The sequence below is a fragment of the Mustela putorius genome, unplaced genomic scaffold (assembly GCF_011764305.1).
Source record: "Mustela putorius furo isolate JIRA1106 unplaced genomic scaffold, ASM1176430v1.1 tig00000997_pilon_pilon_pilon, whole genome shotgun sequence".
In the NCBI taxonomy this organism is placed as follows: Eukaryota; Metazoa; Chordata; class Mammalia; order Carnivora; family Mustelidae; genus Mustela; species Mustela putorius.
The window spans coordinates 467111-494301 of record NW_025421527.1 but is presented as its reverse complement, the minus strand read 5'-3'; the positions used below and the strand labels follow the sequence as shown (position 1 = coordinate 494301).

The window sequence follows — 27191 nt, the reverse complement described above, 5'->3', positions numbered from 1 at the left end:
GAGCTCACGGAACAGACTGAACTTGTCACACTTCTGGAATGTGCTTTGCTCCTTTAGATCTAACAGTCAGAAGGTTTCCCTTCTCTGTTTAGAAAACTCCTGTTCATCCTTCAAAACCCAGCTCAAATGACACCTCCTTAGAACAGCCTCCCAGCCTGCTTAGCATCCAGGCTATGCTGGTGCTCCCTCGGTCTCTCCCTCCCTCTCCCGCCACAGCATCTATCACACGAAGCCACAGAGCTCCACACTCTCCAAGGCCGCCGCTCGGGGGACCGGGCCCTGGGGCCCACTGTACTAGTGGTACCGTGCTCCCTCTTCTCTCTTATTTTGGGACCTCCACGACTAAAAGTCCCTTGTTCCGTCACAGCCTGGTAAACCTACTGCAGAAAACCGAGTCATTGCCAGATACCCAACCCCCATCACAAAGCCTAGGAAACAAAAGGCACTCAAGAAATGTTTACAAAACTGACCCATGAGGTAGGGCCCTCTCTCCACTGACTTATGTATACCTCAGAGAGGAGCTTCCCACCGGCACCACTGGCTCGTTTGGAATACATAAACCCTAGATGTTGGGGCACCCGGGTGGCTCAGTCAGTTAAGAAACTGACTCTTGTTTTGGCTTAATTCATGATCTCAGGGTCGTGAGGTCGAGCCCCGCGTCGGGCTCTGGGCCCAGCAGGGAGTCTGCTTGAGAGTCTCTCTCTCCTTCTGCCTCTCCCCACCGTCGGTCATATGCATGTGCACGCACTTTCTTTCTCTCTAAAAACCACAGCAGCAACAACACCACCCCTAGATGTGTAAGTCCACCTGCTTTTCCTTCCAGAGAAGGAAGGAACTTCCGGCCTTCTGGCTCCTCTCTCTCCTCTCTCTCTCTCTCTACCCCCCCAGGCTGAGCCCGTTACCAGAGCAGAGCAGGACACAGTGGCCAGGTGGAGGGAACTCACCTATGACATTCCGGATGTCATCCTCCTCTTCTGGGCTCAGGGTGGGGCTGGCAGGGGCTGTGCCCTGCCCCGTGGTAGCATCTCTCCCCAGCGAGTCTGTCCGGACTGTGGTAGGAGGCACCAGGGCCATGTGTGGAGCCTCAGTAAATGGGTTCCCAGAGGCCGCTGGCGGGGAAGCTGAGGCCGGAGGCTGCTGGGTGGCTGTGTGCGCCACGGTGGTGGCTGGTACCTGAGTGGAAGGTTCCAGGCTTGCCTCTGTTGTGGGACCTGGAAACACGGAGGAGGTCTGGAGTGGTGCTGAGAACTGTTCCACTGAGGCAGACAGGGTGGGGTCCGGGGTGCTGGGCTCTGAGGGCGCGGCCAGGACTGAGGTCTGCGTGTCACTCATCCCAGTGGTGCCCTGACGGGTGACCACTGGCCTCCGGGTGGCACTGGTCAGCAGGTCATTGTGTCTCAGAAGCTGGTCTTCAATCAGCAAATCCACTCCATTGTCACCACTGAAAAACTCATCTTCTGGGAAACAAACACAAGGTCATCTGTGACTCAGGGGGAGGAACCCTGTCAGAGGAGCAAGAGCATGTGGCACTTGGAAGATTAAGAAGACTGTTCCTGGGGCGCCTGGGGGGCCCAGCCAGTTAAGTATCTGCCTTCCGCTCAGGTCATGATCCCAGGGGCCCGGGATCGAGCCCCAAGTCGGGTTCCCTGCTCAACGGAAGAAGCCTGCTTCTCCGTCTCCTTCCACTTGTATTCTCCCTCCCCCACCCTCTCTCAAATAAACAAGATCTTTAGAAAAAAATAATGAGAGGGTTCCTTCCCTCAACACGACACCCTGGTTCAGAGATGGAGCCCGGCTGGGATTCCGGAAGAGGGTGAGAAGTTGCAGGGATGGGAGGGCACCGCGTTCCCCGGAGGGTCTCTGACGGGGCTGCCTCTCAGCTTCACCCAGGCTCGGGGACGTGGGGAGGACCTGCACCCACGGCCATGGAGCCCAGAGGAAGCCAGTCACCCTGTCCATTCGTCCAGCACACTTATGGCGCACACTCAACAACCGTGAGCAAAACAAACATCTTGCCCTTACGGGGCTTCTGTCTAGTGGCACAGACACTAAAGAACAGATAGACAGCACACTTGATGGTGCTGAGGAGAAAATTCGAGTAGGATGAGGCGTGTCTGGAGAGCTGGCAGGGGGCAGGGGGAGACTTGCAGTAATGAATCAAGTGGTCAGGATGGAGATGAGAGAGGCCTGAAGGAGCTAAGGGAGCTGGCCAAGCAGCCATCTGAGGAAGAGTATTCTGGGGCAAGGAGCAGCGTGCAAAGGCCCTGAGGCCAGAACATGCCTACAGTAGGTCCAGTGTGGACAAGGCAGAGGGTGTGCAGGAAGAGTAACCCATGATGGCGGGGAGGGCACGGGAACTGGGTCACCTGGGATTTGGGTGCTGTGTTTGGCCTTCAGCTCTTATTCTGAGTGAAATGCAGGAGGGGGCAGGGTTTTGAGCAGAGAAGGCATATGAGGAAGCAAAGCTCTGTTAGGACACAAAGAGGTCTAACCACAAATGAAATAAAGAGCAAATTGCGTTTCTTCTGTTTGTCAAAACCACCATTAAGGAACTGAAGCTGCAGTCCCCGGGCAGGGCAAAAACGTGTGCGGCACTTACCACTGACAATGGACTTGTTCCAGAATTAAAAAAAAAAAAAAAAAAAAAAAAAATTCCCACAAATCAGTAATTAAAAAAGAGAACAGACAGGCAAACTGATTACGTCAACAGCTAGGTGAGCACAAACTTGGAGAGGGGAAAAGCCCGGGTCCCCTGGAGGCAGGGACAGCAGGTGCTATCCTAAGCACAGCACCCCTCTCCCCACAAGCCTCAGGGTCCTTAAAACAGGACTGGAGGGCACTGAAGTCCCCTATAGCTTTGCTACGTGATCTTCGAAAGCCCAGAGACCTCAAGTGACCCGCCGGAGGAGGCAGCGCAGCAAATTGTGAGGAAACACAGCAGGAACTCCGGTCTTTTGTCTCGGCAGGCAATTCCCCCATGACCCTGCTGGCTCTGCGAGGCCACAGCAGTCATTAGACTGCGGGAGGGTCCAAATACTGACTCCCTCCCCTCCGCCCTGCCTCCGCAGCGGCCTGCTGACCCCAACTCACGCTGCTCTTCGATGTCATTCTCCTCCTCGGGGACCTTGGCCTTGTAGTAGGTGATGCCCCGGATGACGGTGGGCTTGGAGGCTGGCCGGCCCCGCAGGTGCACCTGCCTCTGCAGGGGCCGCTGGGGCCTCGCCACCTGGGGCGGGGCCAGGGGCCGTGTCTGCAGGAGCTCGACGGAGTTGATGTGCTGGGACACGGTCTCTTCCTGCAGAAACCGCTCCTCATACTGCTCCTCGGAGGGGACACAAGGGAAGGCCGGGTCACTGGTCAGATAGGCAGGGGTCGGGAGGAGGCAAAGCTGCAGGCAAGGCACTGTCTTCCGGGGTAGGAACTCTTTACCATTCGCATTTACACGTTAGGAACCTGAGGCACAGAGAGGTTGCCCCAGGTCCCACAGCTGGGCAGTGGTGGAGGCAGGATTTGAACCCTGGTACCCGGACTCCAGCGTGTGTCTCTGACCTCCACGCTGTACTTCTCAGAGCGTGCAGTCATCCTCTCAGCCTGGGCTAGGGCTGCTCTGTGACTCAGATCTGGAATCAGGTGTTTCCAGGGAGATCCCTGTGTGGACGGACAATGGTGCCCGGGCCGGGACATGAGGCCTGAGGCCCAAGATGCCCACTTCTGGGGGAAGCTCTTACTTCCACCGTCACAAGGAATGACCCCAACCCACCCTGATGCATCCAGAAGAAAGTCCAAGGTCCCTGGCCTGGCATTTACACCCCTCTTAAAAATGCACCTTGACCCAGCTCAGCATTCTTCTCTCTAGTTCTGCCCCTCCGAGCCCCGACCCCTGGTCCATCAGGCATTTGGCTGACCTCTCGGCCTTGGCTCTCCTAAGCTCCGGGCTCTTGGTTTTGACTGCTCTTTCTGTCTGGAAGCCCATTTCCTTCTCCCATCCAGAGCCACTTACCATAACCTACCCATTTCTCAAGGCCTGGCTAGCATCTCAGGTCCTTAAAAAAATACTCCCAGACCTTCTCGTTCGTAATTAATCTTTCTTTCTCAGTCCTCACTTCACACGTTGTGGCAGAGACTTCTGACTGACTGAATGCAAATCCCGTCTCCTGTTCCTTTCCAGTGGGAAACTGGCTCTGCGGGAGCGGCCCAAAGTTCTGGCCAGTGGGGTATAGGACAAGTTGGTGGAAAGAGCTGCTGGGAAAGTTCCTTAAAAGGGGGCTGTCAGGGGCGCCTGGGGGGCTCAGTGAGTTAAAGCCTCTGCCTTCAGCTCAGGTCATGGTCTCAGGGTCCTGGGATCAAGCCCCGCATCGGGCTCTCTGCTCAGCAGGGAGCCTGTTTCCTCCTCTCTCTCTGCCTGCCTCTCTGCCTACCTGTGATCTCTCTCTGTCAAATGAATAAATAAAATCCTTAAAAAAAAGGGGGGGGGTTGCTGTCAGCTGGAAGGTATCTTTCGCACTCTTCCTGGTCGGTGTGGCCTGCAATGTGCATGGGGCAGCTTCCACTGGGCACCCATCTTGTGACCACGAAGGGATTCTGAGGACGGGCCTCACTAACGGCATCGTGCAGCTAAGCACAGTGGCCAGGTCGGCCTGCCTCCGAGGCTCCTTCTTTGTGAAAGAACAGCAGCTTCTCCTCAAAGCTGAACACAACTTCCAACGGACTAAGTCCACACCTCCTGTCATAGCCCCTCTCCCCACCTGCCTTCCACGGGCATTGTGGAAGGATTTTGCCTCTGCAGACTCGAAGGAGCTGGAAGAATAGCCATCTCTTGCACATCTCTGAGTCCCCCGAGTGGGTGCTCCTTAGGACCTATTACACTGACACTTTTTTTTTTTTTTAAAGTAATCTCTATGCCCAACATGGGGCTCGAACTCACAGCCCTGAAATCAAAGAGCTGCATGTTCTGATTGAGGCACCCTGGTGACAGTGAGTTTTCCACCCATTACAAATCCCAGAGAACAGGCTACATTTATGACGGGCACTGGGATTTTGTCAAATGATGCTTTACAGTAGGCTACAGGCTTTCCTGTGACAAAAGAGTTGACCCAGGTGACAGAGCTGACGCGACAGCTCCTCACGCCCCAGCACACTGTGGAGAGGACTCCTGCAAGCCAGGAGCACCCTTCGGCCAGCCCCCATGGCGGGGGTCTGAGAGGGGTCCTGGGGAGCCCCCACACCTGCCACTAGCCTGTCCTCAATTCCCATTTCTTGCCACCGTGGTGCTCTGGACGAGAGATGCAGGGATGCGGGGCCCGTGGTGATGGGTTTCAGGGAGCACCCACCTTGACCTTCATGGTGTTTTGGCCCTTACAACAACGGGGCAGGGCAGACAGCACTATCCACACTTTGCAAGCCAGGAAAAGGGGGCTCGGCGTCATCTAGCGAGTTGGTTGCTGGTTAGTTGCTGAAGGGCAGAGGGGGCACCTACCAGGCAGGGGCAGGGCTGCTGTGTTCAGAGCCCTCCCCCTTCCAGCCATGAAGCCACGCTGCCCACACCCGTGACCATGGGACCAACTTGTCTGCTATCCAAAAACTCGTCTACATCCTCAAGCGCACAGGGCCCTGGTCTGGCCGGTGCCCAGCAGACGTGGGGATCCCTCCTTTCCCACTGGGGAAGGAGGCTGGGAAGCAGATAAAGGCCCCATGTTTGACTCAGACGCTGTGGGCCAGCTAATTGCTGGACCCTGGTCTCCTGTGCATTGCGAAAGCGGGTTGCCATTTCTTCATGGTAAACCCCAGGAACTGTCTTTAATTCCAGGCTCTCCGGGACAGGCGGGAACTGCAGTTCCTTCTCCCAGCCAAGGAGATGGAGCAAGACCATGGCAGCCTCTGCCAGAGAACATATAATTTCCTTGGATTCACTGGCGACAGGCTGAGCTGGGCGGCAGCTGCCCCCACCACGCTTTGCTTTCCTCTCTCTGCTAATCCGGGAGCCTGTTGTATGACTTCACCTCCTGGCGTCCCTATGTCCCAGCTCCCACCCTGCCCTCTCCACTGCCAACCCAGCCCCCGGAGCCCCTTGCCAACCCTCCAGGCAAGACCTTCTTGGAGAGAGGCCTCTGACATATTGCCACTCACCACTCCGAGAAGCCCCAGTATCAACGGAGAACCCTGAAAATAACCACCAAACCTCGCCTCCACGTGCCTCCTTTCTAGCACTGGGTGCACTAAAGACACGGAAAGATAAAGAAGGGGAGGAAGATCCTAGTCTTGGGACTTCTTGGATCCTAGTCTTGGGACTTCTTGGATCCTAGTCTTGGGACTTCTTGGATCCTAGTCTTGGGACTTCTTCCCAAGTGCCTCCCACTTTCCCACCCCTCCCTGGCCCTGGCTCTAACCACCACCCCCTCCAACCCGTTTGGGTGGATTGTGCTAACTTCAGCAGAGTGATGAATGGGAATTTCAGGAGGGGAAAGGGCTTTGCTGAGCAAAGAGAAAAAGAGTTTGGTGTGTTTGATTTGGGTTACTGTTTGCCCTCAGGAAATATGAGCTGGGTTGCTGAACATACCACGTAATGTATCATCAAGACAACAGCCGAATTCTCCAGCTCAGCCGAGCGGGAAGCTGGAAGCCAGAAAGGATGGGGAATGCCGGACACCACGGGGCACGGGGCCAGCGGAACATGCCAGATGGGCTGAGACAGGAGCCGCTGGGCCCGGGTGGGGGGAGGGGGTACCGCCAAGGTCCCTTCCAGCCCAAATGTCCTTGGCTTTTTGGTTTATAAGCTCAGATCTGTTCAAGGATGACCCACCAAGCAGACTAAACACATGCTCAGTAGCTAGCCTTTTGGGGGACAACTAAAAACGAGAATAAAAATAATCATTGAAGAAATATAATACGTCCAAAAAAGCATCAAAGTAGTCATCATGGGTAAAGCCAGAAAATTATTGGCCTTCCTTATCCTTATTTTCTGGTTTGGAACTGGTTTTATTTTGAGTTACACGCTGGGCAGGGTGCGAGTGCCGTACCGTCTTTGGGGCTTCTTGCCTCCAAAGTCCAAATCCGCCTGCCGTCCTACCTTGGGAACACATGTGCCCGGGGTGCCCTCCTAACCCACGGCTGCTGCCCACCTGGCACCACGGTGATGAGTTTCCAAGAGTTCCAAGCCCAGGCTGACTTCCTCTCCCGTCCCAGTTCCTACTGACCCCGGCGGAGTCCGGGGTAGCAATGCTTAGCCCTTCTCCATGCCCTGGCACACGGCGCAGCTCAGCGATTCTGGAGGTCCCGGGCCCTGCTCCCCTCCACCCCGCCTGCTGCCCCAGGAGGGTCCATCTGGAATCCAGGCTCTGCCGTCCACCACCCACCCTTGGCCCGGTTAACGCCAGCAAGGCCTCTCTTAACTGCTGTTGTCCCCTGTTGCCAAGGACCCTCTTCTGACACTTGACCCAGACCGGCTCACACACCACATTCTGCCACCAAAACTGTTTCCTCCTCTTCCGCTCTTAGGGCTTAGCTCCCAAAGAGATACTGTTTCTTGGGCACCAGCTTGGGACACAACCACCACATTAAATGGCAACACTCAGAGCCACAGAAATGCACGTGAGCGTCACTTCCTAACTGGGGTCAAAGGAACCAGTGCCATGCGGGGGCATTTTTGATAAGCAGGTCCTGTGGCATCGCTCCAGACCTCGTCACACAACGTTCCCCTTTACGCACGGGCAGCGGGGGGCTCGCGCCGGGATGCCACTGGGTGGGAGGAGACAGAGGTTTGAGAAGCCCTGCCACCGCCTCCGTGGCCGAGTGAGGTGCCCCACGAGCGTCCCGGGATGTGTCCCCTCCTCTGGAAAGTGAGGATCCTGATCTCCGCCTGGCCTGCCGCAACCGGGGGAAAGCCACCCGGGAGGGCGATGGACGGCCGGAGTGCACCACAAGCCCTGTGTGAACAGGGAGGCCCCACAACTTCCTGTTTCTAACTGGGGAGCTTTTGAGAGCCGAAGAAGGTTCTGTCAGTAATGATGTCAGGGCGGCAGGAGTGAACCACGACGGGCCCAGACAACCCAGGAGCATGCCCGCTCCTCCTCACTCCTCACTCGGGTGGCGGGGTGGGGCCAGGGCTTCACCGCTTCCTCTCGGAGCCCCTGTGGGCTTCACCATTAGGTACCACAGACCCGTCCCCTGCCCCATCACACCTACAGAAGGGCCGTCTAGAAGAAATGTGACCATGGCTGTGAAGGGATCCAAACGCACAGAGCCTGGCACAGGTGCAAGCCTGGCCGTGTGCTTCCCGGGGCTGTGCACCCCCCAAACCTTCCCAACCCCCCACCCCCAGCTGCCTCAGGGCCAGGGCCGCACCTCTGGGTGGGCGTACGCTGCAGCCGCGTCCCTCTGCAGAGCCGAGCGCACGTCAGGCATGCCGTCTAGGACGCCGCCGGAGCAGTTCTCTTTCCCTAGTTTGCTCATCTCCGTCCGAATTTCTTCCACGTCTTCTTTGATTTGTTCATTTTCCTTGGTGAGGTTTTTAGAAACTTCCTGAGAAAGGAAAAAAATGTCACGAAGATCCATGGAAGAGCTGCGCAGGAGGCAGCCAGCCCCTCTCTTGGCTCAGAGCTGGGTGCATGGAGACGGGTGGAGAAAGCGGCCAGGGAGCAACCCGAGTCCTGGAGAGCATCTGACCCCCTGCACTGCGGGCCAGGCCCCGCGCAGTCCTGCGGGCGCAGCCCGTCTCCAGCATGTCCTGCAGCAGGAGATACCCCCCCTCCCAAAGCCCCCATGGCTTTCCTAACCCTGATGCTGTCGTGTTTTTGGGTCACCAGGACACCTAGCTTCTTTTTCGTCACTGGTACTTGGCACGTGCCCCCTTAACCCATGAATACGAACACGACAAAAAATTCCACTCACTTGGACCCAAAACATGTGAACCAGGAGCTAGATTAATGAAAGAAGAGTCTTTAAAAAAGCAATTTGAGAAGAAGTGGCCAAAGATACCTATTTAGTCTGCTTTTCTAGTGAACACAAACTATTCCCTGGCACTTTTTAAAGGCATTGGTTACATAGAAAACCCACGGGCAGGTTTCAAACTTTCCTATTGACCCATAAAAAGTTTCCCTAAATGACCCCCATTTGGCAAATGACCTGTGTTCCAGGTCTGGTTCATACTGGAAGGGACCAAAGGTGTACTTCAGCCAACCCATACTAGTAAGCATCTCCCGTGTGTCTAAGGTAGAGTGTGGTACCAAAAAAAGGCTCAAATACTGCTGGGGCTTTGTCCTGGGGTGCTGGGGAGATGCCGACTGTAACTGGGAAAAAGGCCCACATGGCGGGAGGAAGATGACCCAGCACACTGGACTCTGCAAGTGGCAAGGGTGAACTGACGGAGTTCAGAGGAGGGAGGGGACAGGGGAGAGACAGTGTCCTAGAGGAGGGGACGCTGCACGGGATCTGAACCAGGGACAGTTACCGGCAGGCTCAGAGGTGCCCTTTCTCCTCAGGTTATTTTGAGAGACGTTTACTGGCCTGAGATCCAACATTGTCCAACTCTGGCCGGTATTCTAAAGTTTCCATAAGCATTAGAGTTTTTGTTTTATTTTTTATTTATTTTTTACAAAAGATTATTTATTTGAGAGAGAAAGGACATGGAGGTGGTGTGGAAGGAGAGAGAGAAGCAGGCTTTCCACTGAGCAGGGAGCCTGACGCAGGGCTGGATCTCAGGACCCTGAGATCATGACTAGAACCAAGGACAGACGCTTAATGAACTGAGCCACCCAGGCGTCCTGCATCTGAGTTTTCAGATGGGATGTTCTCTTTAAGCATTGTTTATGGGGGTAGAGGAAGCAAACACGTAAAACAGAGGATGCATTTGCTTTCCATCTTTAGCAGACAGATACGAGGAGTGTAAAGGGTCAGACCCCTGCCACCTGGCAAGATATTTCAAACTCACAGAGGAAAGGCACAGTAGCTCAGAGAGCGTATCTAAGTACCCAGGCAGATAGTAACCCCCAGACACTGTGGCTCTGGTGGCTCCTACAGGGGCTGCCCCAAAGAATGCACCAGGTACTTGTTAAAACTAACCAGACTCCAGGACCCCTGGCCATGCCGTTTTTCTGGCATTTCATTTCATGGCAGATTTTGAGACCTGGAAGGGCTTGCTGTGCTTCTGTGGGGCTCAAGCCAAGCTCGCCTCTCTAAATTGCACAGAGTTCACTGGAAGAGATAATGCCCCTGAGAAAGAAGGCTTCTTTCAGGAACAGCTGGATCGAGCAGTCTTAGGGGATGAACAGTCACTCTTGACAGGTGTTACCAGTGGCAGTTGAGGGCAATGGTTAAGAGTACAGATTCTGGAGGAAACCGTCTGGCTCACATGTTGGTGTTATTGCTACTTCTTTGATCTTGGGCTAATCAGACTCGCTGTGCCTGTTTCCCTAGGGGTAAAATGGGGCAATACTAGCACTTTCCCGATGAATTCCTATGAGTAAATAAGTTAAAATATGAGGAAGTGCCTGGGACACACAAAGTGGTTATTATATTTCATAGGATATTACAGTTGAGGTTTCTAGGCCCCTGGAGGATCCCAGAACTCAAATATGTCTCAGATGGGGACACTGAGGCCCAGAGGAATGATGGGATTTGCCCAGGATGATAAAAATAAAAGTGGCAGAGCTGAGCCCAGCACCTAGTCTCCTGGTCCTTGTCTCTGAAACTCACTCACAGGACCACTAAGACCCCTACGGGAGGGTCCTGGTGCTCAGCCAGCTCTGGAACCATGGGGAGCCCATCAGAGGGGCCTTGAATACTGCAGTGTGGCCTTGGGGTCTCTGAGAGACTGCGCATGTGCATGTGCAGAGACATGGGGTGCAGTGGACCCGCAAAGTGGGACGGACCAGCAGCGGGGAGCACCTTCAGGAGCTGTTAGGAAGACAGTCTGGGGCCCCGCCCAAACCTGCTGAATCGAAGTGTGCTTTTTAACCAGACCCCCAGGCAATCTGCAGACAAGTTTGCGAAGTGCTGCTTTAAAGGTAGGAAGCTTGGGGTACACCTCTGGAAAAGAGGGGCCCAAATGTTCAAAAGAGGCAGTTTTATAGGACCCAGATTTTTCTGGGGCCAACAGGAAAGGTGCCAGGTGCCTCCGTGGGATTCACACATTTCTTTTTTTGTTCTTAAAGATTTGATTTTTAAGTCACGTCTACACCCAATATGGGGCTCTAACTCATGACCCCGAGATCAAGAGCACTCACTCCACCGAGGGAGCCAGCCAGGCGCCCAGGATTCACAGATTTCTGTGCATCCCCGAGCACCTGCTGTGTCAGGTTCGGGCCCCTCCCCCCTGTTACCACTCAAGGTCCTGAGACATACGACACAGCCCAGCAGGCTCAGGAGTTCTGGGTGTTACTTCCACATTAATACATTCACGCGCTCCATGCTGGGCCTCAGGGGTCAAGTGTAAGCCACACCCTGCAGGACCCTGCTTTGATGAAGACCACCCTCCTTAAAGGGATGAAAGCACCAACCAATGAAAAGTCAAAGGACCAGGAAAGCACCAACCAATGAAAAGTCAAAGTCACGGCGGGTGACACTTGTATCTCCCGAGACGTCAGGAAGGTCAATGACCCAGTCTCTAGGATGGGGGCTGCGGTGCGGCCCTAGGACTCCCTGCTGGGTGGACCCAATGCCTGGCCCCGCAGAGCCTTGCTACAAACAAGATCCCACCGGATTCCTGAACACCTTGCAAGAGTCTGCACCAGCCTCTGCACTCGCTGTGAGGCAAAGGGGCAGCCCCATGGACTCGGCTCCCGTTCTCCAGATCTTGGGGTTTCTAGGTCCCTGGACGGGACTTCTTCTCCCTGACTTATAAATCCCCAATACCCTTTCCCATTTGAGCAAGGAGCCGTTATCTGGAGTTTCCACAGAGGAGGGTCTGGTACAGTTTGGCCTTGAGAACCCACAGAAGCTATACGGTTCCTTCCCCCCGCCCAGGAACAGAAAAGTCAGCCAGTCGCCGAGTAAACAGCCAACAGGCAGGGGCATCACCCCATTGGCCTGCCAGGCTGGGCCAGCGGGCGTCCCCCAGGGCAGCGACCACCCCCTCAGCCACCCCCGACTCGGCCGCCTCTACTGGGGGGGGGGGGCGCTGGCCTTTCAGGGCCCCCCCACCATCCCCTGAGATTCTTGCTTCCCCACACCAAGGTTTTTCGTGTGCCACGAAAGCACGCTTCTCAGGAAGCACGCGGGGCACCGCCCACATGGGGCACTCTTGACTCTGCTCTGGCCGAACAGCGAAGCCCATGGCCTCAGGCCTCAGGCTCTTCCCCTCCGGACAGCTGCAGCCGTGATGGTGATAGTGTGTGCAGCTTGGCCCACAGGTGGTGCCAGCAATGCGGTGGAGGACACAGGCATGGGGGCCTATCTAGCCCCCGCCAAGGATGCTGATGTGAGGAAGAGGAGGGCAGGGAGGAGAAAGGAAGGGCCTGTAGACGGGGCTGGCTCAGAGGCTGGACACAGCCAGCCACGGCACATAAAGATCTGAGCAGAGGCAAGGACATGAGCAGGGTTCACAGAGCATGTGCCATGGACTGGAGGGACTTGGCGTTGGCCCCAGGGCCCAGGAGATGCCCACCGAGAGCAAGCCCAGACTGCCAGAAGGGGACACGTGTCTCACATTGATACAGCCAGAGGCATGCACACCAGAGGGGAGGAAGTATGCAAACCTGGAGGGTTGCTGGGCACAGGGGACTGGAAGTTGGTGGAGCTGGGGGCAGAGCCGGCACACGGGTGTCAGGCCGTGGGAGGTATGCAGCCCGGTGGAATGGATGTAGGGAAGCTGTTTCACAGGTACAGACTGTGTCCTGACCTTGTCTGGCTGTTGGACAGGGACAGGGGTGTCTGGGTGAGACGGTGACAGCGTAAGCAGAAAGCGTTGGGGGTGACGGGAGCGAGCACGGTGCAGAGCTCTGGAAGGCTTCTGTGTTCTTGCACAAAGGCCGACGATGCCCCCAGATGAAGCTGGAGCAGGGCTGGCCCTCGCCATCCGGAGCAGATATGTAGGCGGAAAAGGGGAAGTGAGCTAAGGTTTGGCAGCTCGGGCAAGAGGGAAGGTGAGAACCCTCGTCCCCCGGAGAGGCTGCTGGGTTGTAAAAAGACGCACTGGGCCCCTGCAGGAGGAGACAAAGCCAGACTGCAGCTGGGTTAAGTCCTGCAGCAGGCATGTGCCTCCACATCCGAGGAGGCCACCTGACCCCTATCACTCGCTAGCTGAATGTGCCCAGGGCCCGATGCAGATGGCAAGCCAGAGGGCACAGGGAACGGCCTTCCTTGAGGGGGTGAAGTGAGCGTGTGGGCGACCGGATTCTGGGGGCTCTGAGCTCCCAGCAGCTCACCTGCCCTTCCCCCTCTGAGCCCTCCAGGACACAGGTAGGACCTGGTGGCCTGGGACAGCCACCCCAGCCAACAGCTGTCTCCAGCCCCTAGTGAGAGTGCTGGAGGGTGAGAGCAGCTAGAAACAGCCGGTGTCCCAGCTGAGCAGACAGGCAGGACCTGGCACAATCCCGGACCACAGCTGACGGAGCTGGACAGGCTGGCCCAGGGGCAGGGGCCACCAGCTGCCCCTTCAATCACTCCCCCAACCAAACAGCTGCTGAGTGTCTAGTCTACCTTGGGTGGGGGGCCAGCACACTGAAATAGAGATGATTCAGGCTCAGGTCGCTTTCAAGCAGTCCAGAGCCTGGAAGGACAGTCAGACAAGTTGAACCAAGAAGTCCCAGGCCTCTGATGCTGAATTTCTGGATCGGGGTAACCTCACCCGTCTATATAGCACAACGTCCCCTTCAAGTCCTGGCAGCTAGAAGCTGTTCCTAGGGCAGCAGATGGAGGGCTGCCTCTCACACCTTCAGTCTGCTTAGCTGAAAAGAAAACCTTTCATTCCACAGTGACAAATTAGATTTGAAATATATACAACCCCAGGAGAACTCATATTCAGATGTAGCTGAATTAAATAACATTAAAGCTGAAATGTAGCTTAGAAATACTCTCTTGAAGCCTTTCCCTTTCCAAGGTGACAACACTGGGGTCGGACAGGGTGGGTGAGACTCCTCTCCAAGGCTGCCCTGGAGTGGGAGAGGCATGAAATGCCTCACCGCAAACGCAGATTTCCTCGGGAAGGAGAGTGAACACCTGGGGTGTCTCGATGGGCACAGAGGGCGGGCAGAGAGGGGAGGCCTGGAAAGAGACCTAACTCGCGGCCAGGCCTGCACAGACGCACATGACATTTTCCTATTAGTTGGTGAAAAGATATATCCCCCCAGAGTCGGGAATGCTCTTTGATCTTGCCTTTCAGACCAGAAATCCAAAGGCCACCACATCGTCAGGGCTGAAGGAGAAGCCGTAGCAATGTCTGTGCTAGCACATTCTGGGGAGCAGGCCAGTTCTGAGCCTGGTAAACACATCACAGATGTGAGATCTTACTTGGACACAATGCCATTAGGAGAAAAGCCTTCGGATGACACACAAGGTTCCACGGTGACCATGCCCTGTGCTCATGGACACGTTTCGCAAAGCCCGGCAGAGAAGGGCAAGAGAAAGGGAAGAGTCGCACCTGGCAGCCGGGGCCGGGCTTCGGCAACAGAAATCACACTTTGGGGAGCTGCAGGCACTTTGTAGACACACGCACACGTCTACAAAGGCACGTGTGTACACGGTCATACCCATTTCTAAGTACTTACGAGCATGGACAGGTGCATCCCACAGCTGAATGGGGGTGGGGCGCTTCTTCCCAAAGATTTGCCCTCTTTAGGGAATGACTTAATCCTACTAAGACTGTGATGCTATAAGAGATTATTTTAGCTATCTGTCCCTCCGTCCTTTGTTCCACTTTGCTAATAAACCTCCTGGAAGCAGCAGTTGGATTCTGAGTTGTAGCCCGCGCCTGCGTCCCCATGCCGAGGCTCGGGCAGCCCACACAGCTCTGGGTCTCTGGGTGCCCTCAGAGCTCGGGGTAAATTCTTCTTAGCTGAATCAGTGCCATGACCAGGGTTTGCCCTCGCCTTTGGAAGCTGCAGATTTTCCTTCTACACTTCTGATTCTCATCTCTGCTGCCTCCTGTTCTGTGTACTCACCCCCAATTTCAATGCACCCTCATACCTCTCTTATCTCCTTCCCAGCCTCTCCCAATGGCCAGCCTTAGTCTACCACATTAGAGGTTCTTGGCTTGGGGGTGCCCAGGGGGCTCAGTCGGTGAAGCGTCTGCCTTTGGCTCAGGTCAAGATCCCGGAGTCCTGGCATCGAGCCCCACATTGGGCTCCCTGCTCAGCGGGGAGTCTGCTTTTTCCTCTCCCTCTGCCCCTTCCCTGGCTTATGTGCTCTGTCAAATAAATAAATCTTAAAAAAAAAAAAAAAAAAGTTTTTGACCTGCTGACCACTTCAGATGTTACTTCTACTGGGGCCAGTTCTAGAGGAATGCCCATGGGGCTTCAGGCCTCCACCAGGCGAACAGAAGAGATGTTTTGGGGGTTAGGTTTCTGGAATACAGTCACATGGCCCGACTCTCTTACACTCTCCAAGCTGACAAAAACTGGAAAGTCTGACAGTACCAGCTGTTGGTGAGGACGTGTGTGGCACTTCCATACCCTGCTGGAGGGAACGTAAATTTGTACTAGCACTTGGGAAAACAGTTCTGCAATCGCCCCTACAACTGAAGGTTAGCCTAACTCACATCCCGGTAGCTCCGTTCCCACTTACACAGCACTGAGAAGTGCCCGCAGGCCTGGGTCCGGGAACACACATGGGGCTGTGTGTATACAGGGGAGCTCCCAGGGCTATTATGAATTAAAAACCTGAAAACACACCCCATATCCCTCCTCAGTAGGACAGTTGGATAAATTACGCTATAGTCACACAAGAGAATACGGCACAGCAGTAAAAATAAATGAACCACAGGATACGAAACAACATAAGTAACTGTTAAAAACAAAATTGAAAAGGGGCACCTGGGTGGCTCAGTGGGGTAAACATCTGCCTTCGGCTCAGGTCATGATCTCAGGGTTCTGGGATCGAGCCCTATGTTGGGCTCCCTGCTTAGCGGGGAGCCTGCTTCTCCCTCTCTCTCTGCCCCCTCTGCTCTCGCACACTCATGCTCTCTCTCTAATAACTGAATCTTTAAAAATAAATAACTAAATAAATAAAAACAAAATTGAGGGGCTCCTGGCGGGCTGAGTGAGTGCAGCACACAGCCCCTGATCTCAGAGCTGTGAGTTCAAGTCCCACGCTGGCCTCAGAGATTACTTAACAAAACAAAACAAAACAAACAAACCAAAAAAACAAAACTGAGTAAAAGAAACCCAACACACATACACGGGTACCCACACATTCACACACACAATTCTGTAGGACTCTATATACCTACCTAGAGCTCAAAAACTGACAAAACTGTTATATTTAGGGATGCATCCTTAGGTAATGAGAATGTTTAAAAAAAAAAAAAAACAAGCAAAGAAGATGATTAACATAAAAGTCAGGATAGAGGTTCCTTTGGGGGAGGGGAGGCGTGTGGGGGGTGCTGAGCTTTCCTGAGCTGGGTGATAGTTACATGGGTATTTGTTTTGTAATAATTAAGTTGTACATTTGTTGCTTATGTTCTTTTTTATGTGTGTAAATAACACACACATAAAAGGAAAGTAATTAAGGAAAATAATCCTTAAGTTAAAACAAAAGCTTAACCAAGACCTCCCCACTAACCAGAGCTCTTAGAGCTGATTTTACCAAAAGGCAAGACTCAAGCCATTTAGATTCTGTTTCTCTCTCCTTCCTTCCTCTTTCGTCTGCAAATGGAATTTCCATTTCTACATACACATGGGGGGTGGGGGGTGGTGTTCACACGTGTGCCCGCTTCTACTGCCAAGCACTGATCCTATTCTGGGCAAAATGCCCCTCCAATCTGACCCCTTTGTCTGGTCTGACCTCCAAAGCACCCCCCTTGGGATTCCAGAATATCCAAAGACCAGAAGCGGAATTTCACGTCCGTTCCTCCTGCAGAGCCCGGCTGGAGGACTGGTTTTTCCATTTACCCAACACTGTGCCTTTCCAGTGACTGCAGACTGCAGACCGAGTCCGCCAGCCTGAGCCAGGAGACAGAGGCTGAATGTCACACAAGGAGACAGTGCTCTGTTCTGCGGGCCCGGAGCCTGGCCCCATCTGTGCCATCGGCCACACCACTGCGCCTGGTAGCCCTGGACAGTCTGTTTGGGGGAACCTCTTGTTCCACTTTAATCTTGTTCAACAGGACTTCACAGGCCGCAGCCACAGCTCAGCCTAAAAATGCCCTTGGAAGAGCTGTTGCTTGAAGCTCTGCTTAGGAAAAACTGATGCATCCCGGGGCAGAGAGCAAGGACTCAAAGCAGCTTACAGGGTTGATTAGAAAGAGCCTTGGCCCAGGAGCCAGAAGGCCTGAGCTGCTGCCTCCACTTCCCTAGAACCTACCACAGGCCTCACTCACATCCTACCCAGCTTGCGGCAGCAAAAGCGCTCAGTGTCTATGGGATGGTTCAAAGCCATAACTGCTGTGGGAGTATACAGGGCTGTTGATGTTAATATAAAGGGCCAGTTTTTGCTACTCGACATACCATGGTTTTGGAAAAAGAGATCGCTCTGATCGATACACCTCAGATTGGTTTTGGCAAAAACCCAGTTACTTTGTGCCTACACAGAGGACACCATCCTCCCGGGGCAGTGTCACTGCACCAGATTTGCCCACTACATGCAGGCCTACCCTCTGTCAGCAGGAAAGGCTCGCTGCCTGACTATGGAGTTGAGCAGAGCCCTTGGAGGCTGAGCACCTGACTGTGGCCTCCTGAGCACTGTGCTCTACCCAGGAGCCTTCTTTCCCGGTCTGTGCTCTTGAGACAGAATGAAAACCAAGTGGCTGCCAAGGTCCAGTGAAAGCAGCAGAGGTGGCTGTCAGCCCTTTCCCTATAAAATGTTAACCCCCTTTTAAAGGGAGCATCTCACATTTGCACGGCTCTGGGGGCCAAGGGAAAAAGAACTTCCCAATTTCCAAGGTCAACTTGGATCCAGGCTTGATCCCTTCTGAACCCATCTGAAGGAACCAGAAAGTAGTTGTAAATGGGAGAACTAATCCCGGGCCTGGATGAAGGCCTTTGGTAGCAGGATGGTGCTGACCGTTCCCAAACTCCTCACTCCACCCGTCGAAGTTAAAGAGAGAGTGAAGATTAGGCCTAATTCTCTTGCAAAGGCCCCTCAGGAAGAGTGGGCTGACGTGGTCCTATTGGCCACTTCAAACTGTCCAGAAAGCTCGGGTTCCACGGCCCTGACCCTTCTCGCCAGACCTGGGAACTCAAGTGACTGTGGACCCACCAACCCTCCCAGAGCTGACAGCCACGTTCAGAAAGCACTCATCACAGCACTGCGGGAGTCGGGCCCAAGGACAGGTGGACAAGGAAGTGGTGTTCACTTTCCGGGAACATTTTCTGAAGCGTAAGGGGAGTGCTGACAGTCGCAGTCTAAAATTTAAACAGACCTAATTTTTTGAGTCACTGTTTCAAGTATCAGTTGAAGAACGGGGCACCAGTAGACGACACATACCCGTAAGCTCCCAACCAAGGAGGCTGCGTGGTCGTCATTCCCTTCCTGGTGACCAAATGACTTATCTCTGTTTTGAAGCAGGACAGCAACAAAACGGCATCAACATTATTATTGTGTGAATGACTTCTATTCACACCAGACCCCCCGCACCGCCTGCTGAAAACCGTGGAGCCAGCCATGCACGTCCCGGGAGCCCCGTCGGAACCACGTGATGTCTGTCTGGGAGAATTACACCACCGGTCCGTCCTTCCAGCGGGAGAGGAGCCGGAAAGCTTTCCAGTGGGGAATGTTATTTATTAGTAATCATTTTTACGTCTTCTTTCTCTAAAGCGGATTTGAGATGGATCTACGCAAACACACACACACACACACACACACGCACACGCACGTAGGGAGACGGACGGCAGGACAGTTGAAATAATGAAACAAAACCAGAAGAAGAGATGAACAACCCTACTCCCAGAAGGGAGATGCTACCACCTCAAAACCGGAAGTAAGATGCTTACTGTACTCTGAGATTTCATTTAGCTCTGAGTTTCCTGGAAGTCAAGGTAAAAACAGAAATATGTTGGGTGTATGGCTCTTGTCTATAAAAAAAAGATATTTACATTTATATGTCACAGATCCTCTTTGTCATCAACAGTTTGGCATGATTTGGGGTGAGCTTTTTACTATTTTGTCTTTCCAAGAAGAAGATGGGTTAAGTCTGGTCAGGATACCTGCTTTCTGAAAAACTACTGTGGGGAGTTTGATACAAACTTTTGGACCTGATCAGACAAAGATACAGCAGGGTGGTCTGGGTGGCTCAGTCGGCAGAGCTTCCAACACTTGATTTCGGCTCACATCATGATCCCAGGGTCTTGGGATCGAGCCCCGTGTTGGGTTCTGCCCTCAGCATGGAGTCTGCTTGAGGATTCTGTCTCTCCCTCTGTCCCTCCCCCCGCCCACGCTCTCTCTCTGAAATAAAGAAATAAAAGCTAAAAAGAAAAAAAGCATAGCCAAAACCTTACCTCCTCCAGTTTATCTACCCGCCCCACCAGTTTGGTAGTGACGGAATGCAGCTTCAGGAGATCCAGGCCATAGAAAGCTCCCTCCAGCATGTCTATGATGGTGGAAAGCTAGGAAACAGGAGTGGGGGGTTAGTCAAAGGCTGGGGTGCGACAGACCCGGGACGAGATGCTTCCTGTCGGACCTCCACGCTGGAGGCTCCACAGGGAGGTGGCCTTGGAAACTAGCGTTTGTGTGTGGGGGGCACAGGAGCAGGGGTGGGAGACAGTCTGACAACTAGAACACATGGATGAGACAAATGGAAGAATCCTGTAAGGACAAGTGAACAACAGAGAGCTGTTGGTCACCAAAACCTTCGCCAAACTGTCCAGACCTCCTATTCTCTCAGCTCAAAGGAGTCTCTCCAAGCTACCCAGCACAGCACCTGGCCCACAGCAAGCGAACCAAATACTCAACAACAGGGCTTAGGAACTTCTTCTGTGCTTCTGGAACACTTGCCTTCATCGTCTCCCGAAGGCCTAGAACCTACCAGCGATTTTCCCTCAGCACTGAAAGCTAACCTGACCCTGGGGTAACGGAGGCCCAGTGACCCTTCTCCGAGGTGGCAAGAGCTGTCAGATGCACCAGCCTTTCTGCCGGCGGCCTGGGAGGATGGCGGCTGAGGCTCTGGGGGCATCCAGGGCACGCCGAGTGCAGGCAAAGGGGCCGATGAGAGATGCCTAAGCTGAGCCGGCCAGCCAAGGACCAGTCCCCGAAGGGCCTGCCGGACACACTTGTCTCCCGGCCTTGCTACTGGGTGAAGAATTCCATGTACGAGACACTCGTGGTTCCCACCAGAGGAAGGCAGCTCGATCGTGGGGGAGAGCCACAGGATGGAATCTGTGAAGGTCTTCTGACTCCTAATAGATGATTGTTCCAGAAACTCTCAGGGCCCAGACAATCCCATAACAGGGCAGTCCCAAAAGTAGTTACAGGCAGGGCTGCAGCTCTGTGAGGCCAGCTGAGTTCCGGGACGGGATGTTAAAGCACCTGCTGCGGAACCCCACTCTGCTTGAAGGGAATCCATGACCACTGGTCATAGGGTGTGTGGCAGGTACCAGGCTCCATGGTGGCCCTCTGCGTGGTCATCCACGAGCGAGACCAGTGGCTCCTGACTCTGACTGTGTATCAGGCATTCTGCTAAGGTATGCCATCTCAGCTCCCCCGCAAGGGAGATGCTGTAGTCCCCACTTTCTGTGCAAGGAGACGGAGGTCAGGCAAGTGACTGAGGCGCCGTGAGTAGGATCACAGTCAGTGGCAAAGCCAAGATCTGTACCCAAGTCGGCCTGTCTGCAGGCGGCTAGCCCACACTGTGAAGATCGGGCCAAGCTCTCTGCCCAGCCGTGCAGTGGCCTCAGGCAGGCCTGAGCTTCCCCACCCTGGGGACCCGGGTCTCCATTTGATCCCGACCTATGGCAGGCCCCAGGCTTCTGCTGCCCTGGCTCACCCCGGCCCCGGTGCTGAGGACTACCAGGCTCGCTCCTATGTCTCTAGCCTCTGGGGTGCGTTCTGGGCCGACAGCAAGTCGTGGCAATAACTCTCACGGAGAAGAACATGGAGTTCTTTTGGCCCCTGGGCACAGCAGCTGCTCCCAGGCTCAGCCTCCCTGGCTCCACAGGGAGAGGCCGGCGCACTTTGCTCTCAGCATCCCCTTCAGATATCGGGATTGCGGATGACCGGCTTGCCAGATGACCGGCCTCGGACACGCACTCAGCACGCTAGATGCTGGGACATGACCTTTAACAGGCTGAGCCAGGTCCCATTTACCCAAAGGCCGTAGGGCACCCTCCCACTCGTGGCATCGCACCGCCCTGGTCCTACCTTCAAGTCCCGGCTGTCCGCTGCCCGCAGCTTCTGGAGCCTGAAGTCTCCCTCGCAGGGGTTGAGGGCCGATGGCGGTGCCACACACGCACACTTGCAGGACGAGCCTGAGGTGATGGTTTCCACGGTGTAGAAGTCGTCCTTCCTGGAGGTTCCCTCATTGACCCTCTGGCAGGCATCTCGGCCCAGGGGTCTCACCACACACTTGCACTGACAGTCGGAGCCCTCAGACACAGCCTTGACCTTGTCATAGTCTCCTAGCAACTAGACACAGAGACAGAGGAAGGGGTTGAGTGTGCAAACAGAGGTATCGGCTCGGCTCCCAGGAAGGGTCTGCCTTCATTGTGTCGAACATCCTGCACTAGCCGGAGACCTCAGACGACTCCGAACAGTCGGGAGAAGAGGTCATCGGAACACGATTTGCTGACACTGAAATTTCCTTGAAGGCGCTTAGGAGTTCAGCTGTCTTCATTTGTCTTGGAAAGCTGTGCATTTCTCAGGGGGCCTTAGGCTTTCATCATTTCAAGGGAAAAACAGATGAGCCCTTGCCTTCGCTAGAGCCCAGGTTGAGGTTTAAAAAGGAAAGGACAGGACGGAAGAGAGGATGGCAGGGCTGAGGCGCCGGTTTGAAGGCTGCTTTGCCTCTAGCCTCATCCCTCACGGACCACTCATAGGGTGCCCACTCGGGACGGTGCCGGGGGCTAAGAGAGGGAAGTGGACGGGCCAGAGAGCCCACTCGCAGGAGCTCGCGGTGCAACACCCACACAGATCACAGCCATGCCAAACAGAGAGAGGCCAGTGTCCTGATGTGGTGCAGTACAGCCGGGCTCAAACTGGCCGGAGAGGCCCCAGCCGAGTGCCAGAGAAGTGGTACTTGATCTGACCTTCGAAGGATGCTTTCTTTTTTCTTTTTTAATGATTTTTTTAAGTTTATTTGCCAGAGACAGAAAGAGAAACCGTACAAGCAGGGAGAACAGCAGGCAGAGGGAAAAGCAGGCTCCCCACTGGGCAGAGAGTCCATTGCAGGACTCGATCCCGGGACCCTGGGATCATGACCCGAGCCAAAGGCAGATGCTTCACCGACTGAGCCTCCCAGGCGTCCCTGAAGGATAGTTTCGGTTTCAAAAAGAGACCTGGGAGAAAAGAGACAGGCCCAGAACTCGGTAAGGTCTACTCAGCCTAAGGATTCCTTTCACTCCTAGAACAGCTTCTGAACCCAAGCCCTAGGCCACAGCCAGGACAGCAACCTGGCAGCACTTGCTGCTTCTACAATGCTAAACATTTCCTTCTGAGCTCTCGCCCCTGCCAGCCTCCCCAGGCAGGAAAGCACACCATGGAAGCAGGCTTTCTGGGGGAAAAGGCTCCTCCCCAGCTCCCCAGCCACAGAGCCGCGGAGCTCTCCCTTTCCAGGCACAGAAAAGGGTTCCCTTCTTTTGACTAAGGACCCTGGCAGGCAGGCAGAGCCCTTGCTGGGGTGGGAATGTTCCTGGGATGCCGTCTAGGGGAAGAAGGCTTGTAATGTTTTTCTTGCAAAGGCTGGGTTTCTTCTAACACTAATATTTGTTTTAGAGCTGTTGTCAAATACAGAATGGATCAGAGCAGGAGTCACCGCGCAGGGTGACCGAAGCGGCTGCTCTTTATGGGCTGACAGACAGTAAATTGTGGCTGTCTGCTCGCTGAAACTCTGCCTGGATTCCTGCAAAGCCCACTCTGGGACCTTGGGTGGATTCCTTCCTCTCCTAGACTCGGGTTTCAGGAACACTTTCATGCAGGGTCCTCCAGAGCCCCGCTGTGACAGATTTTTATGTCCTTTCGATTTAGGAGCCAGTGTGAGGCTATCGGGCTATGCGGCATCAAGCAGTGTAACTTCTGAAGGAAAAGGGTAAGGGCAACACGAGCGTTTGATAACATCACTGTGAAGAGATCTTCCTCCGGAAAGGAGACAACACCCAGCCCAAGGACTTAGCAAGATGCAGGCAGCACAACAGACCCCCTCCCTCGGCCAGCCCCATCCTTAGGGTGATGGCAACACCCACCACACTGTATCCAGCTCTGGAGCGCGTGCAGGTCGAGAGAGCTGTCCCTTGCAGGCACCTGGGCTGCAGACGGTCAGGAGACCCGGCCCTACCCAACCCAGCACTCCTGCCATTCCAAGTCTTACTGCTCCACCGGTCCCTTGCTAATAGAACACAAACCAGGGTGTTTGAAGTTGGGTCAAACCCAGCACTTTGCAAAGGGACACTTCACAAAGCCCGACACAATCAGCTGTCTGTCACTCACCCCCCACCGATTATCCACCAGAGGAGAGCAGATCTGCATTTCCCCCTGCCTCTCCAATATGCTGGCTCTTGTCCTGGTACCCCCTGTGCGGGGCCAACCGGGGGGCATCACACCTGCCGCTGTTCTGTCTTCACCCCCTCCTTCCTGGTGTGCGTCCCACTCTGGGCTGTCAAGTGCCACCCCGGGGGAGAGCCGTCTGCCTCCCGGCCCACACGCCCGCCTGCTGTCACGTCCCCTTTCCCACGAAGAGCCACACAGGCAAGAGACCACCACGCTTTCACAGCCCTGGAACTAGAGGTTTGGGTTAGAATTTTTTTTTTTTTTTTTTTTTTTTTTTTTTTAACCCTCCTTTTCAAGGAGCTGTGTGGAGTCTTGCCTTCCTTCTCTCCTTTCTCCCGATTCGGTAACCTTGAAAGACCCCATGACGCCAGGAGGAGGACCCCGTCCCTCCGCTGAGGAATCGCCTCCGGAATCGGGGCGCAGCGGCCCGGGGCCTGGGGCGCGGGGTGGCCAGGGCCCGCAGACTACCTGCGACAACACGTTCTCCTGGTTGTCCGCCTCGTTCTGCAGCGTCTCGTCCTCCGTGGGCGCCACCGTCGGCGCGTCCGGGGGCTCGCTCGTCCCGGCGGGGGGCGCGCTGGGCCCCCACTGGACCCCGGCCGCCACCAGAGCGCCGCAGACGACCAGCAGCAGAGGCTTGGCCATGAGGGACGCGGGCAGAGGGGCTGCGCCCGTGGGAGAGCGGCGGGCTGGGGCTGCGGGCCGGCACTGAGGCGCGAGGGCGGCGCGGCCCGGGAGTGGCGGCTCAGGGCGTCTGCGGACGCTGGGCGCGGCTGAGCGCGGCGGGAGGGTGCGCCCCCGGGCCCCGGCTCATGTCCTCCCCGGCGCGAGCCGCCGCGACTGTGCGGCCCCGGCCGAGAGCCGGGCGCGGGGCGGGGGCGCGGCCCGGGGCGGGGGGCGGTGCAGGGGGGCGGGGGCGGCGGCCCCGGGAGCGAGCGCGGCGTCCGCGCGAGGGCTCAGGTGGCAGGCGGGGGGCCGGGCGCGCGCGGCGCTGGGGGGCGGGGGCGGGGCGGCGCGGAGGGAGGGAGGGAACGAGCGAGGGAGGGAGGGAGGGAAGGGGCGAGGGAGGAGGAGGGGCGGGGCAGGGGCGGGGCCTCCATTGTGCGGGCGGCCTGCCGGGCCGGGTCCAGCTCGTTCCCCCCGTGGCCTCCGCGCACCCCTTCCCCCCGCGAACTTCGCCCCCGCGCTGGGGGGTCCCTGTGCGGGTCCGGCGGGAGCCGCGCGCCCGCTGAGTTGGAGGCGGGCACCGGGCGCTCGCTGCGGGCCCGCGCCCCTCTCCTCGGCGCGCTCCTTTTATTGCCCCCGGGGGAGAAGGAGCCCGGCTCTCCGCAGCCCCTTTCCCGGGCTCCGCTCGGCCGCTTTGAACTTAGCGCCACCGGCGGCTCGCGGGCCGGCCGCCGCGGCTGCGTCTGGCCATACCTCCCCCCAGAGGACGGCCGGCGAACTCCCTGCCCGAGTGTGTCCCGACCGCTGTGACTCTTCCGCACGAGGAGCGCGGCTGGGAGGCTCTGAGGCTCTGCGGGTCCGCGTGGGCGCAGCTTCTGCCCGAGAATCCGTGACTGTCCCAGAGACCAGCTCTTACTGTCTTCCTGCTTCGGGACGGGTCGCTAGATGATCCCCGAGAGGGCGTCCTCTTTCAGTGGTGTGCGATTATGTTACCGTGTCCCTTAGTCTGTGTCCCTTTTATGTACCTACTGTAGAGATTAATAAAGTGTGGATCCGAGGAAAGGCACTGTGCCTTCCGGGACAACTGTCACGCAGACAATACCGAACAGAGCCAGACCCCTTCAAAGATGGGAAAAGTGTTATAAATCTGGGGAGATACGAACTCCTTGCCTCTCACATTAAGGCATGAGCGTTGTAATAATCAGTGATAAACTAAGCCGAGTTCAGCTCGTGGGAACGATGGTCATGGACTCACGTATAATGATAGTCTTTATTAATATGCTTTAATAGTTTTTTTTTTTTTTTAAATCTGAGTTCTTGAACAAAAATCCAAGGTTCTGGATGTCTGGGCTGGTGGAAACATCTCTCACACAAACACATACATACATCTGCAAAGTACTCGATGGCAACTATCAAATCGTTTCTGAAACTAGATGGGAGTAAAAAGCTATAAAATATACTTTTCCAAATTCAGTTGAAGTAAGTGTCGAATGTTGGCTAAGTGCAAGAAAACGAGCGAGGTTGCTCTTCTCGGGAAGATAAGCCCGTCCCTGTTTTCCAGGAGTGGGATGGGCTCAAATTTTAAGTTGAGGTGAGAGCATTTCCCAACAGCGTTGGAGGAGGCAGGGGTCCCTTCCAGCGGGAAGGTCAGGACTGCGTGGGAGGCTGAGGGTGGAGGATCTGGGACTGCGGGAAGGCTTCAACAGAGCAGATGGTAGGCCAACAACAGCAGGCAGGCAATAGAGAGAGGCCACTGCAGGCAGAGACAGCAGCCTGAGAGTGGTTTGTTCAGATCTCGGACTGGCCGGCTCGTGTCAGGGAAGCCCTCCCGGACTCCAGGACGATTCCCCTGCCGCATGCTGCCATGGTAGCTTGTACCCTTTTTATGGGAATTCCGTCTTTCTTCTCCTTGGTAGGTGGCTTCAGCCGTACCTGTCTTCTCCACTAGAATGTAACAGTCAGCGAGGGCTGCGCTTTTGTCTGGTTCTGGTCGCTGTTACATTTCCAGAGGTTAGCCCATGCCTGGAACCAAGAAGATGCTCCAGCAAACTGGTTGGATGAATGGGAGCTACACGTGGTCCGGCTGGATATATCCCAGTTACTTTCATAAAGACCATCTTTGTATCCACCAGTGTGCACTTGACTGCAAGGAACAGAAACTCAGCAATGGCTTAATCAAATGTGAATTTATTTTTCTCTCACTCTAAGAAGACTGGAAGTTGGCTGTTTTAAATTTAGTTCAGCAGCTCAGTGATGTCATCAAGGGCCCAAGCTCTTTCCATTTTCCCCATCTACTATTCTTAGGGTATTGGCTTTTTTACTCCATCATAAGTGGTCGAAGCCAGCCTAGCTTACCCCTTTGCTGTTCTCTTCTACCGGACGTTCCAAGTCTCCAGTCTCTCGGAGAGAAGTCACTGGCAGCTAGGGGTGGCCATGTGACTCAGTTCTGGCCAATAGAATAAAATAAATCTGCAGAGTCTAGAAAAGATAGTTTGCCTCCTGATAAAGGAAACAAATAAGAGAGAGGAGCTTTCTGGTGCCCCCACTTCCTGTGTTTGATGGTGGCCATGGTGCCTGGAGCCGTGGCACCATGACCACGACCATGAAGCCCTTCTCCTATAGAACTGAAATAGATCTCCTTTTAAAGATTTGTTTTAAAGTTTTGTTTTAAAGCTCAGTCCTAGAGCACCTGGGTGGCTCAGTTCATTAAGCTTCTGCCTCCAGCTCAGATCGTGATCCCAAGG

At 55.1% G+C, this 27191-nt stretch overlaps 1 protein-coding gene across 3 annotated transcripts in view; it reads right to left on the bottom strand.

Annotated features, from left to right (window-relative positions):
* Positions 1 to 24651, bottom strand: part of OLFML2B (olfactomedin like 2B) — a 34326-nt gene extending 9675 nt beyond the window's left edge. The window contains exons 1-6 of one of the 3 annotated variants that reach the window (XM_004751399.2): positions 24250 to 24651; positions 21442 to 21705; positions 19584 to 19691; positions 8341 to 8517; positions 3091 to 3322; positions 945 to 1457 (exon numbers count right to left, since the gene is read on the bottom strand). In XM_004751399.2, the coding sequence (XP_004751456.1) occupies positions 945 to 1457; positions 3091 to 3322; positions 8341 to 8517; positions 19584 to 19691; positions 21442 to 21705; positions 24250 to 24426 (1471 nt within the window). In that variant the 5' untranslated portion in view covers positions 24427 to 24651. The remainder of the gene's footprint in view (positions 1 to 944; positions 1458 to 3090; positions 3323 to 8340; positions 8518 to 19583; positions 19692 to 21441; positions 21706 to 24249) is intronic. The other 2 variants (XM_004751400.2, XM_004751401.2) reach the window with 2 other exon arrangements.
* Positions 24652 to 27191: the final 2540 nt, after the last annotated feature.